Source organism: Phyllostomus hastatus, unplaced genomic scaffold, assembly GCF_019186645.2.
Source record: "Phyllostomus hastatus isolate PE091 unplaced genomic scaffold, TTU_PhHast_1.1 phas_contig_210, whole genome shotgun sequence".
NCBI classification, from domain to species: Eukaryota; Metazoa; Chordata; class Mammalia; order Chiroptera; family Phyllostomidae; genus Phyllostomus; species Phyllostomus hastatus.
The window spans coordinates 6,532,564-6,546,276 of NW_025333737.1; the positions used below are offsets into that span (position 1 = coordinate 6,532,564).

The 13,713-nt window shown below is 55.4% G+C and overlaps 1 protein-coding gene across 2 annotated transcripts in view; it reads right to left on the reverse strand.

Moving 5' to 3' along the window:
- Window positions 1-1,075: 1,075 nt before the first annotated feature.
- Window positions 1,076-13,713, reverse strand: part of ASIC2 (acid sensing ion channel subunit 2) — a 926,053-nt gene continuing 913,415 nt past the window's right edge. For both annotated transcript variants that reach the window (XM_045836683.1, XM_045836682.1), the window contains exons 5-10: window positions 13,296-13,352; window positions 11,290-11,443; window positions 8,805-8,896; window positions 5,445-5,524; window positions 3,858-3,926; window positions 1,076-1,986 (exon numbers count right to left, since the gene is read on the reverse strand). In XM_045836683.1, the coding sequence (XP_045692639.1) occupies window positions 1,885-1,986; window positions 3,858-3,926; window positions 5,445-5,524; window positions 8,805-8,896; window positions 11,290-11,443; window positions 13,296-13,352 (554 nt within the window). In that variant the 3' untranslated portion in view covers window positions 1,076-1,884. The remainder of the gene's footprint in view (window positions 1,987-3,857; window positions 3,927-5,444; window positions 5,525-8,804; window positions 8,897-11,289; window positions 11,444-13,295; window positions 13,353-13,713) is intronic.

Below are 13,713 nucleotides of genomic sequence, written 5' to 3' on the forward strand. Positions count from 1 at the left end.
TAGGGTCTCATCCATTGCCAGGCAGCTCCTGAGAGAAGAAGGCATGGGACTGGGCTCCTAACTCCTGATGTGGCTCTTTTCAATCAGTCACATTGAGGATATACCTCTCCCTTGTTTTAGTGGGTTAGGCAGGAGAGAGAGAGAGGGAGAGGGGGAGGGGAAGGGGAAGGGGGGAAGGGAGGGAGAGGGGGAGAGGGGAGAGGGAGGGGGAGAGGGAGAGGGAGGGGGAGAGGGAGAGGGAGAGGGAGAGGGAGAGGGAGAGAGATTGGAAGGCAGAGCAGGGTTCAGAACCTCAGACCTTTGGTCTAGCCAGTGCCTCTGTGCATCTGTGCACGACCAGAAGGCACAAACCACAAGTGACCTGTCTTCCTGGCTTTGGGGGAGACTGAGTTGGGAGCAATGGGGGGAAAATCTGTCCCTATGGAATTAGCATGGTGCCTTGAGGACATCTGTCTGATTCTGCCTGAACAGCAAGCTCTCTTTTGCCACAGAGGGGCTTGAAAGAGCAGCTCCCTCCACCCAAAGGCACCTCCTACTTCCTTTCCCATCTGGACATCTTCTCAGGTGTCATGGGGAGCAAGGCAGAATGCAAATGTGGCCTCTGCAGGGACAAGTAGGTCTGTTTGACAGGGTGAAGGTGGGAGGTGCAGAGAGGGTGCTGAAGCTCTGGTGTGTGGAAGGGAGGCCATGCGGGGGCCTGTGTCCAGCCCAAGTTCACTGAAGGGGTCAGGAGGAGTCAGGACAGAGATGGAAGAGCAGAGGGGCATGAAGGTGTCCTTTATGCTTTTCAGGTCTGGGTAGGTCTCTACCTCCCCATTTTCAGCCCACAGTCTAGGCAGTGTCATTCGGACGGTGGGCTGCAACCTGTCAATGGGTCATGAAGTCATTTATAAGGCTGCGATCAATGGCTTATACAGATTGAGAACAAACCACAGCGTGTGCACATTTTGTAAAGGTAAGTGTTGTTGCATAAAACTTTGTATAATCTTGGCTTTTTGACTTGGGAGGTCTGGCTCTTTCTGAAGCCCTTGGGGAGAGAGGTGTGCAGGTGGGGGAAGGCAGAGCACCCAGCCGCTTCCACAAGACCAGCTTTTAATGTGACCATGAGTGGAAGCACGAATAAATAAATGCCGGGGAGATGGAAAAACCAACCAAACCTCAGAACATCAAACCCAAACATCAGGAAACGAAACAGATCTCTGACAGACAATAAAAACCCCCCAAAGAAACAGAGTCGGACTGTACAAGCCGTGTCACAGGGAGGCAGGACGATGTGGGCACCGTGGGTGAGTGCTGGAGCCACCCGGGCCACCGTGGGCGCTGGGATGGGAGAGGGTGGCCCCAGGCACCCCATGGGCCAGCTCGAGGGATGAAGGGCTGTGTGGGCAGGTTGAGAACCTTCACAAACTACACAAGGACCGGACGTAGTTGACAGTTCTGCGGTCTCCCCCTCGACCGTGCGGTTGTGATTCCAGCGAGGTCTCTTGGTGACTCTGGGTCTGGGACCCGGCCCCGCTGCACAGCCGCAGAGTGGCTGCAGGAAACCACCTGGAGGACTGTCTTGTATAGAGGCAGACGTGGAGGTGGCGCCGTGAGAAGTCTGAGCATGCAAGTGCTTTATACATCTGGCAGTGAGATGTGATGGCAGGTTGGTTCGTGGACAGTTCCAGAGTGTGACTCATTTCTCCTACGAGGGACGCACGGCGTGGCCCGAGGACGCGTCGTGTCAGACATGGCCATAGCGAGGTTTTGGCAGAGAGTTTGCTACGTGTGCATAGGGGCTCTTGCTTCTTTCTGTCATTGGGGGCCATCCCGCCCGCAGTCTCCTGTCTCGGGTCTTGGGCCTCAAGGTCTGTCTGTGGGGCGCCGGCGGTCTGAGGGCTGTCAGCAGGCAATCTCCTCCAGGGTCCCCAAGGCCGTCTGCAGGGGCACGTTCACAGTGTGGCTGATGGTTTCGGAGTGGTTTGGCATCGTCTCACAAGTGCTCTGTGAGGGAGGGGGGAGGAAGGTGGGTGTTTCTATTAGAAAATTCATCAGGTGCCCCTGGCAGCCACGGGGACCCTGTTCCTCCCCTGTGGGCTCCCCCAGGGCACTGCTGCGCCTGCCTCAGACACCCCATGCACTGGTTTGCCATCTCAGGCCTAAGGTTGAACAGGGCCTTCTGCCTTCAGAATCCTCACCATTGCCCACCTAGGTGCCCCCCACCCTGGGTGGGAGAGGGCTCTTTGGTGACGGGGTTTAGCAGCTGGCTTGATCTGCTTTCCCAGAGGTCTCCTGATATACCACCAGAAGCTACATCTGAGCGATGTCTAGCTTTGGGGCTGGATAGCCCATCCTACCCTTGCCCTCGGGGAGACCCCCTTTGGGACCTACCTGGGGTGAGGGAGGGGCAGCCTGTGGCTAGGCCTGGGGCAGGGGGTGCCCATCGCTGAGACCAAGCTGCAAGGGTAGAGGCCTCTGGCAGCCAGAACCAGAGCTGGTCACAGCTGCCCAAAGGACCTTTGGGGTTAGGCTGGCCACAGGGAAACATCATCCTGGGTCTCTGAGCAGGGCGTGGCCGAGATGGCTGTGACTCTTCAAGGAGGTTCCCAGGCTGTCCTGGGCTACTGCAGCGGGGAGGCTGGGAGGGATGGGAGTGAGGGAGGCTATGCCAAGAATTTGGAGAGATTTGATGAGGACGATACTGGGGGAGGGGGCAGGAGTGGAGGGGAAGCCTATGAGACCTTCTGAAGGCAGGAGAGACGGTGGGGTTGGGGAAGGAGCCTGCACTTGCTGAGCCCTAACTGTAAACTAGGCAATGCCGATTGCTTTACAGGCAGGTCTCACTGCATCTGAATGTCACCCCTCACTGTGATGAGGCAGGTGCTCAGGGAGACAGTGCTTGTCCCCCGGCACACAGCTAAGAAGCGGGGACCTGGGATCCAGGCATCAGCTCAGTGCAGAGCCTGGGCCCCTCCCATGCTGCCCCTTCTCGACAGCAGCAGCCTCTGCTCCCACGGAGGCTGAGGGAGCCTGAGAGAATGAATCAGTGTGAGATGTCAGGCCGGGGCGATGGGAAGGGCACTGGTGTCTGGAGCAGGACTGGGAGCCAGGGACACCTGCACCAGACAGCTGAGGCCGGAGCCCAGGAGCGACCGAGTCTGGGGAGGAGATGGACAGTCATGTGAGGGCTGCCCCTCCGGCTCCAGGAGAGCGAGGTAGAGCAGAACAGTGGTTAGGGGAGCTCTGTGTCCAGTTCTGATGTCACCAGTGGCGTGACCTTGGCCTCTGGACCCCAACTGCCTCAAGTACAAACTGGAGATAAAAATAGACCTCTCCCTCGGGCAACCGCATGCTGAAATGACCTGGCGCTATTGAGGCACGCAGTACTCCTCTGACCACATGCAGGGGTGCGGTGGCAGTCGGTGGTTATGGGGATTTTGCTGCTCCAGGCTTCGCAGGGCCCCACACCCTGTGTCCCCCTTAGATGGAGTACAGCGCCAGCAACCTCCCTGCACACAGTTTGCCATCCCAGGGAATAAAGACTCAGATCTACACAGAGCGTCTCTGGTTCTCCCACAGCCATAAATTGGGAGTAGCCTCCTGGCCCGGGAGAAGCTGGACCGGGCCAAGCAGGACCAATCCTTGGAAGCATCTCCTGGTATCCACTGCATCCATACCTTACTGTCAAGCTTTGGGACCAGTCCCAGAGAGAGGCCCAGTGTTAAGTTTTGGGTCTGGGAACCAACAGGGTGTCACAGCCACCGGAAGGTGGGCGCTGAGGCACGCCCCTCCTGCTCTGGCCCCAGTGTCTGTTTTCCTGTCGCCTGTACAAACCAGAGGGGTAAATCGACCTACAGCCCACAAGCCACTCTTACCACGTTCTCGTCGTGGCTCCCTTCATCCTCCTCTTTGCCAAGCAGGTCTAATAGCTTCTCTTTGATTAGCTGCAAGAAAGGCAGGAAGGGAGGGGTCAGGCTGAGGGGATGTTGCAAAGGTAGAGACACCCCTGCCATCTGGCTCGGCTGGGGAACCACAGCAGCCACAGTGGCCTAGGCTGTGGCTGGACAAGCTGTGGCAGGGGCCCTGCCTGGCAGCCAGCTATAGGAGCCCCTGCTTGATTTTTGGGCTGCACTGGGATTTTGGTGCAAGAGCTGGGGCTTGGAGGCGGTCACAGGAGGGCCCTGTCTCGCAGTGTGGACGGCCTGCCCTGGTGGCTGGGGAGTGTGGATAAGTGGTTTCTGCTGGCATGGCTGGGCCCCTACCTGCCCTCAGGAGCAGCCTGGGAGCCCCTTTCTGAGGCTGGTCCTGGGGGACAAGATTGCTAATGACTTTGCAGGCCTATCAATGTCATAGTTCACAAGATCAGGGCTTACTTGAGGTTGGAACATTTTATTGTTAGCAATAAAGGGTAGTTGTTAGATATGTTACCCAGTGCAATTCAACTTCCCTAACTTTGTACAGCTTCTCACAAACATTAACAAACAAAACAATAAAATCTGGCCATGGGACATGGTTTGGGTTTGGGAAACAAGGTCACCATGCTGAGAGGCAGGGTGTGGGATTCCAGGGAGACAGGGACCCTCCAGCTCCACAGTGAGCAAACTCTGGCCATCGCCAGCCCTCTCTGGGAGGCAGACCCTGCTCGTGGGCCCTGTTTGCTGGGCTGAGACTCGGTGGTCCCAGGCCTGTGCAGGCCTGGGTGTGCCCAAGGCCTTCTAGAGCCCCTGGAGCAGCTGGATCTGGGGAGATGTGGGCAGGAAGGCCGACAAACAAGCCCTAGGCGCTCCCAGTGCTGGAAGCTGCCGTCACTGTTGGAGAAGCTTCCAGGTGCTTCATCCTGGCTGCCCCTTGAGGGGGACATCTCCTTAGACTGCTGGCAGCCAGAAGCAGCAGGTGCACCCTTGCTCTTCTTCAGGACTGAGAAAGCCTGCTGGGAAATGTCCCTCACCTCAATCTGCCAGAACATGAAGGCACCACTCAGGTGACCGGCCACCCAGAGGGCAGGTGTGTGTGTGGTATATGCATGTGCATATGGTGTGTGCATTTGTGAGTAGTATGTGTGAGTGTGGTATAAGTATGTGTGTGGTGTAAGTGTGTGCATGTGGTATGAAAGTGTGGGTGCAGACATACTCATGTATGAGTCGCCACATCCAGGCTAGCCATGGGAGGGGCTCAGAGCTGGCTTCAGCCCAGTCTCCTCTCCTCCTCATCCCTTCTCCCCCTTCCGTGCTGGTGTAGACAGCCCACTGCTTCCCCCCTGTGGGACTGTGGTTTCGCCACCCTTGCATCCCTCCCTCCCCCATGCCTAGAGTGTGGTGAGAAACAATATCCATGGACAAGGAGGAGAGAGCAGGCTCTGGTGGTCAGAAGCCGTCCCCTCCCCCAGGCTTTGATTCTGGACAGTGACATAGGTTGAGGGACCCGCATGTGGTCACTTCCCCATGAGTAATCCCAAGTCTTACCTCATAAATATAATCAAAGAGCTCTAGTATTGTGAGGATACTAGCACCAATAAACAGTCCCATCTGGCCACCAATGTCACCTGGAGAGAGACAGAAAAGACCAAAGGTTTGGCTTCATCACAACACCTCCAGGAAGGGACAAACAGACTGAGAACGCAGGAACCAGACCTTCTGAATGGCTCCGCTCCACGGGGAGCCTGGGCTTGCAACGGGAAGGCCAGGCCTTTGACAAGTCCCTCCCCCAGCACACAGCTCTGAGAGATGATGGTTTGCAGCACCCAGTGAGGATGGGCGCCAACCTGAATGCTTAATGGAGGCTTCTAGAACAGACCTCATAGGCTAACAGGTTTGCCCATTATATTTGAAACCACACTGATTGGGCCTTGTTTTGGCTCTGGGCTGGGACTAGAAATAAGACATGTGTGGTCCTTGTCCTGGTCAAGGGTACAGTCTAGCCTGAGGCCCACGTGTCAGGTCTCTGGAGCAGTGTCAAGAGGCTTCCCCCTGCCTTCAGTCATGATCAGCCACCTGGGGGCGCCACGCCCACTTGGGATGAGGCCATTGCAAGCAGCTTCTATCTCCCTTACCAGAAGGTAAATGTTCAATTTGGTCTTTTTCTAGAGCAGAAGTTCTCACCCTGGGGTGGGTGGGCCCCCTTGACCCAAGTTATTCCAGACTGGTCTTCAGATTCCCTGCATCCAGCCCCTGGGGGACTTGTAATTGGTGTGGATGCCTGGGCCTACCCTGGGCCTACGAAACCAGAATCTCTGGGGTGGGGGTCTGGAAGTCAGGATTTATGAATTCCCCGGGTGGTCCTTGGGCCCACCAAGTTGGAAATTCACTCTTCCGTGGGAGCTTCAGATGCTCGGAGACCTCCTGAAATGGAGTGAAAGCACTGTGTATGTGTGCCTGGGCATTTGTAGTGGAAGCGTTCGTATTTGAGAAGCTACCATCCGATTCTCCAAGGGGCAGTGATCCCCCAGAAGCCCTAGACCTTTGCCCCACTGTTCTCGGGGGCTCTGGGCTTGGAGTAGCCACCAGCTTGCTGTGTGGCTTTGATAAGTCCTGACCTCTCAGTAGCTTTGCCTCAAAGGACTCTAAATGCTGGAGGTCGTTGGGAGGGGAGCTGGAGGCCTTGGGCCACAAAGTCCTTTCCAGGTGTGTGACTGGGCTGGGGAGAGTGCTGAGAATGGGGGATGCGGGTGGGGGTGGGCTGCAGTCCTCCTGGAGATTCCAGGCTGACCCCTTGGTCTGAGAACTTTCTGATGGGTACCTCTGCCCACTCTACCCTGATTCATAACTGGGAGCAGCCTACAACCCCCTTCTGAACAAGCGGAGGTCGTGGGGAGGGGTTCTTCCTGGTGGGACTTGGTGCTGGGCTCAGAAAGCCTCCCTTCATTCCTGTCTCCCCTCTCTGCTCACTCCAGTGTCCTCAGTGGAGGTTTACTGGGGAGTGTGCACTTATGTGTGTGCAAGTCAGGTGTGAGTGTGTTTGTATGTGCATGAAGTGTGCCTGAGTGTGGGTATGTGCCTGGGTGCTGTGTGTGTGCACAGTCTGTGTAGAAATAGGAAGGGCATCTGGCTGTTGATGGCTTTCTGTGGGTGGCTCTCTATGTGTAGGACCGGTGCATAGCATGTGCGTGTGCATGTGCTTTGTGGAGGTGGGCACAGTGTATCTGAGTGTGTGGAGCATGAGTGAGCTTGTGTGAGTGTGAGTGTGTTTGTGTGAAGGGGCAGGTGAACGTGATGAGTGTGCGAGTCTGTAAGCATGCAGTGCGTGTGCAGGCGGGTCTGTGTAGGTGCTCACTTGTGTGTGTGGCTCACTGTGGTGTGTGTGTGGCATTGGGGTGCCTGTGCACTGAGGGAGGGTGTGTGGCAGTGAAAGCAGGGCGTGGCTGGGACTGATGGCTGAGGGTTCACAAGTGGCATGTGCTCTCGTCACGAAGCCACAGATGGCAGCGTGCTTTTCTGAGCGGGCTATTCTGGGCGGGAGCAAGATGCTGGGAGCGCTCATCCTAGAGTCTGATGCAGAGCCCAGCCATCCCTCCTGACAGATTCAGAGCCCAGGCCCTCCCTGCTCTGTGCACGCATGTATGTGTGAGTGTGACTGTGAGCTTATGTGGGGAGTGGGGCGACAGGAGGGAGGAGGCAAGTCCTGAGTCCTCTGTAGGAAATAAAGGTGGCAAGAGTGGGTGAGAGGCCTGCCTCTCCGATGCATGGCGCTACCTCGGGCCCAGGGCACAAGTGCCTAGGTTTTGTCCCTTTTGGCCACAAGGGCTCCAGAGGCCTGAGTGACAGCCACCTTAACCCAGCTGGCACCCAGCTGTGGCCTAGCCCCCAGCCTCCTGTGGGAGGTGCAGAAAGGCCCAGATGGTGCTTTGAAACACCAGCTGGGTCCTGGGCCTCTGGCGTGGAGACTGTCCTGGTACCAGAAATGACTACTCATGGACCTTCTGGGAGCCGGGACTTTATCACATTTAACCATCACAACCAACACACAAAGCGGGTTTTATTAGACCCATTTTACAGACGAGAGACCTGAGGGCCAGTGAGGAGAAGCCACTTCCCAACATTCTGTAGCTGGTCTTCCCTTTATACGTGCAGGTAGAAGGTGCCTGTTCCCTGCCCCCTCCCTCACCATTCTCACCTGGTTCAGCTCCCAGAGGCAACAACAGCTACTTTTCTTTGCAGATCCTTTCCTGAGAGTGAGTGGGAGTTGGGAGGAGGGCCCCAGGGGCAGGTCTTCCAACTGTCCAGCCTCAGGGGTCTTGTGAATTTTGTGTTGGGCTGGGGCAGGGTTGAAATGAACTCCCTGCCTCCATTATGTGCCTACGGGACCAGGGGAGCTGATGTGAACTGGTGGGGGTGGCATTCAGGTTTATAGCTATCTGGGGACAAGGGAGGTCACCAGGTCTTTTCAATGCAGCAACGTTGCTTTCCAGGAGGGGGTTCTGCTGGGGACCAGCCACAGTTCAGCCTTCCCTGGGCCTGGTGGCTCTCTGTTCCTGCCACGGCCCCAAGGCTCTGACTGCACGCCGGGGGCAGAAGACCATGGACTCCAACAGGGCAGCCCTGGAAAGGCCCTGAAAGCCCTTCAGCCCACCTGCCTCCATGTGTTGATAGGGAAACTGAGGCAGAGATTGCAGCGTGAACTGGCCTAAAACCTGCACCACATTGAAGTTCTTGCCATTCTGGGACAGGAGTGGGGCAAGGATAGAGGGAACGGTCAGTGAGCGTAAAGGCTAGACGCATCAGGGGGCTCGTATCTCTCCACCTGCCTGCCTGCCGCCCATGCGCCATGCCCCTCCCTCTCACCTCCCGCGAGATGTGGGCATTTGTGCGGCAGACACTCCGACTTACCAAGTAAGGCAGCAACTTCATATGCCTTCTTTTGTTCAATTGTCTCATAATTGAGAGCCTCAAAAAATATATCCAGCACGAGGATGTTCTCTCTGCAGAGGGAAGGTTCAGTGCCATACATGGGTAGAACCACAGCACCCACGGGGATCACCTAACACAGCGTTCCCTTGGCTGGGTGGAGAAACCGAGGCCCCGGGAAGTGAAACGACTGGCTCCAAGTTCGAGCTGATGAGTGGCGGAGCAGGGACTTGAAACCAGGAGTCCTGACTGCCAGCCCAGTGCTCTTCACGGGACTGGAGGTGTGCAGCAGCGGCCCCCTTGGCCCCAAGTCCTCTCCCCGCACTTTCTGTACACTGTGCAGGAGCCCCACCTGCTCCGCAGGTTCCTGGGCCTCCAAAGGGTCTGCCTGGTCCTAACCTGCGGGGCAGCTCAGGAGTCTCTTTCATTTATTTATTTGGATGTTTAAAATCGAGTTTATTGGGGTGGTATTAGTCCACGGCATCATACAGGTTTTAAGTGTACAACTCAATAAAACAACATCTGCACACTGCATCGTGTGCCCATTGCCCACAGCAAAGTCCCTCTGTCCCCATGAGTGCCCTCTTAGCCCACCTCCACCTACGCCCAGGGCTCTCCGAAGCCCATAACTCCTCCCCACCCCGACAGCTGTTGGTCTGTTCCATGCCTGTTTCTATTTTGTCACTTTATTTTGTTCAGGAGATTCATTAGATAAGCGAGATCTCACTCAGCCCTTGGGGAGGCTTGCCTGGCCCGGCTGACCTCCCCCACCCACTCCTGAGAGTCCCCGGAGTTCCTACTGGCCTGTACAACAAGCTTCTCCCAGCGGGAGGCCCCACCCTGGCATTGCCAAGTCGGCTGCCAGAGCCAGAGTGGCGTTTTAGGGCGGAAACCTGTATCTGGCTGGGGTTGAGGTTCTGGCAGAAGCACTTTGGTTCCCTTTTGTTCCTTTAGGCCGCTGTGTTAATGAAACACATCTTGGCAGGGGCAGCCATTACTGCCAGCAAGTGCCTGCTAAGCGGCAGGACCTGGCACCTCCTGCAGTCCTCGCTCCTTCAGCGTGGCTGACGATGCCCTTAATGCCTCCACCCTCACCCACTGAACAGAAGCAGTCGGGTTTGCAGATTCTAGCCCCAGGCTGGGCCTCAGGGGCTGTGTGGGCAGGAGGGTGTGGCTGGGGAGAGGGGAGCAGACCCTCCTCTCTCCCTGCAGGACTCTCCGAGGTGCCATTCCAAGTGCCCCCATCTCTTGCCTGGTTTATGGAAACTACTCCTAACAGGATCCCTTTTTCCCATGTGGCTTCATCGGTCCTCTAAATTGCTGCCCGAAGGATCTTTCTAAAACTGCTAAACTAATTCAAATTCAATAAAATTACAATTCAGGTACCGAGTTGCTGAAGCTATGTTTAAAACGCGCAGTAGCCGCATGTGGCCAGAGGTTACCATGTTGGACACCACAGATACAGAACATTTCTGTAGAATCGCAGGAAGTTCTGTTGAAGAGCAGAGATCTAAAATACAAACTCGAGCCTGTCACTTGTCTACTTGAAGCTCTTGAGTGGCTCCCAATTTTCTTAGGAGAAAATCCACCCCCTGCCTGCCCCCCGACCCCTGCCTCACACCCAGCTGGGACCCTGTGGCTCGGACACAGCCGCTGGGCCCAGCTTTTGCTTGTGGTTCTGTCTGTCCTGTGCTGACCCCTCTGTGGAGCTTCTGTCGGGGCTGCCCTCTTCTCCCACGCCTTTCATTCATTTATTCTATTAAAAGATATATTTTGAGCATCAAGCCTGTGCCAGGCACTCCACAGCAGAGAACCAAAACGAAAGGTTCCTGCCTTCAGGGAGCTCTCAATCTAGTGAGTCAGGCAGGTGGTACACACACACACACACACACACACACACACACACACACACACGGGTATAGAATTACACAGGGCATGAGTGTTATAAAGAAAAACATGAGTACTATGGGGAAAAATGGGAGGAGGCCTAATTTAGCAGTCAGAGGAGATGGCAGTTAAATGAGGACCTGCCTAATGAAGGACCGGTTAGGGGAAGAGTGAGAGGAAAAGCATTCTTGGGAGAGGGAACAGAATGTGCAAGGCCTGCCTCAAAAACTCCTATGCATTGTTTAAAAAAAATTCTGATGCTTTCCTTGACCATGTCCTCATGCAAGGTGCAGCCATCCATCTCCCCATATCCTTGTTGCCTGTTCAGCCCTGGTAGCATTCACTTGTACACTTGTCACCCCACAAAACTATAAGCTCCTTAAAGGCAGGGGCTGCATCTTAATCCTCTCTGTTTTCATATTCTGAGAGCTGAGCTTAGTGCCTGGCACATAGTAGATGCCCAATTAAAGTCTGCCAATGAAACTGCTTACCTACACCTTCTTCCTCAATTGCCCCCCAGTGTCCTCATGATCCATATGCCCCTCCCTACTCCCCCTGTCCACATGTCCCCTGAGCTTACGAGATATATTTTTCTGATTTGTTAAATTTCTTCTCGAGGTACTTGGCTGAGGTCTTGCTGGGAATCTTCACCATGGAGAGCTCTTTGTTGTAGCGGGTCAGGTTGCAGGGTGTCCTGCAGAGACAGTAATTACTGTCCTTTTCTGCCAGCAGACCTGGAGAGGAGAGGGAGGTGGGGCTTAGACAAGTATGGGGACTGGGATCCCTGGGCCCAGACTGGCCTGCCCAGCAGCAGAGAAGGAAGCTGGGAAGAGGTGCCCTAGGGGTGAGTGAGGAGTGGGGAGCTGAGGAGAGAGGGGATGCTGGGCTTTTGCTTTAGGTTGAAGGTGTGAGAGCTTATAGAAAAGTGCCCACTCTTTCTAGGTTACTCTCAGTCATTCCTTCTGCTTGCCTGTTTCCTTCTGCTTCTTTTACTGTTTTGTTGCCATTTAAAAACTGTTGAAAATCACTACTTTTGGAGAATAGGCTGCAAGGTTGTCCAGGCCCCTTCAACTTCCCAGGGCCTTCCTCTCTGCTCCTGGCCTCAGCGTTCTCACCCACCAAGCGGGCTGCCTGTCACAGGCATGTGTGGGAGACCATTGCACCTGACACCCAGGGCCCTGCACGATTGCCTCTGGGGCTCCCTCCTAGCCAGCACCCACCTTCTGCTCCCCCTGGGTTAGGACGCAGGCAAAGGTTCACAACTATTTTTTTTTAACATTTTATTTATTTATTTTTAGAGAGAGGGGAAGGGAGGGAGAAAGAGAGGAAGAGAAACATCATTGTGTTTGCCTCTCACACGCCCCCTACTGGGACCTGGCCCATAACCCAGGCATGTGCCCTGACTGGGAATCAAACCAGCGACCCATTGATTCACAAGCCCACACCCAGTCCACAGAGCCATACCAGCCAGAGCAGATTCATAATTCTTTTCCTTAGAGGCAAACTCCCTCCTCTCTTCTTCCCCGTAGGTGACTGAAGACATCATTTCCCTTCCTTCCTCCCTCCTTCCTCTATCTACCTCAGTGTTTCTGGCTACCCATGTGTTTTGTGGAGTCTTCACTCCAAGGGGAGATTTCACCCACATTGAAAGCCACTTCCTGTCCTCTCAGCCAGGCTTTCCCCAATGGTCCTCCTGGATATGTGATTGCAGAGCTGCCCCCGCTTAGAATTTGAGTCCGTATGGCCCTGGCTGGTGTAGCTCAGTGGATTAAGCACGGGCCTGAGAACCAAAGGGTCACCAGTTCAATTCCCAGTCAGGGCACATGCCTGGGTTTCGGGCCAGGCCCCCAGTAGGGGGCATGCGAGAGGCAACTACACATTAATGTTTCTCTTCCTCTCTTTCTCCCTCTTTCCCCTCTGTCCAAAAATAAATAAATAAAATCTTAAAAAAATTGAGTTTGTATGATTTAAAAGTTCTCTCTGCTTGTCTTGAGTGTAAACCATTTCCCACATCTGGAGAGAGGCAGGCGTGTGGAGTGGGTCTAGCTTTGGGGGCGTAGCTTGTTGGTGGAATCTCTATCACCTGGTTTTCTGGGTGGGGGGGGTGGGGCAGGGAGGGTGGTGGTGGAGGGAACCAGCAGAGTTATTCCAACCCAAAAACACCAAGCAGGAGGAGGGGGAGTGCTTGGTGCCTTCCATTTGCACCGTGAAATGCACACACAATGGGCCTTACCTCTTTCCTTTCCCCCACCTTCCTGAGCTCAACTGCTTCGGAATAACCTCGGCCTCCCTATGTGAACCCCCAGGGTGTGTTAGGGGAAACACTGTCAAGCTCCCCACTGAAACCCACTCCTCTCTCTCCACCTCTCTGCCTCCTTTCTCCCCCTGCACCCTCACTAGCCCTCATCCACTGTATCAGCTCCTTCCCTACCCTGCTCTGCACCTCCTTCCCCTGCAGCCATGCCACTCCATCCAGCCTCTTCTCCCCACCCTTGTCCCTTCCCCCTCCCACCCAATCTCTCTCCCACACCCAGAAGATGCCCATCTCAGGCCCTCCCCGTCACTCCACATGTCCCCAGTACTGACCGAGGGCAGGCTCTGCACACTCCTTGTGCTGCTCAGGGGTACAGAAAGGCGCGTCCCCTGCAAAGGAGAAACACAGGGAGAGGTACTCAGGCAGCAACCCCTCCCCTCCGGGGCTGTGGGAAGGGAGAGCATCTCCTTACAGGCAGGGGCAGCAGTGTGTCCGTGGGTAGTTGGAAGAAAGCCCTTGACTAGGGCCCTCTGGGGGCATGGGGCCGGGGTTCTCATCTGCTTTGTGACCTTGGGCCGGTGATAACAGGACCTTCATGGATTGCTGCGCTGGTGATGGGTGAGAAAACCCTGACAGCTGGAAGTGGGTGGAGATGGAAAACACCCACTGAGACCTGGGCAGAGGTCATCTCCTTAATTATCACAGGGGCACCCTCTGAAGTAGGAAATACTGTATCCTGCCTTCCCAGGA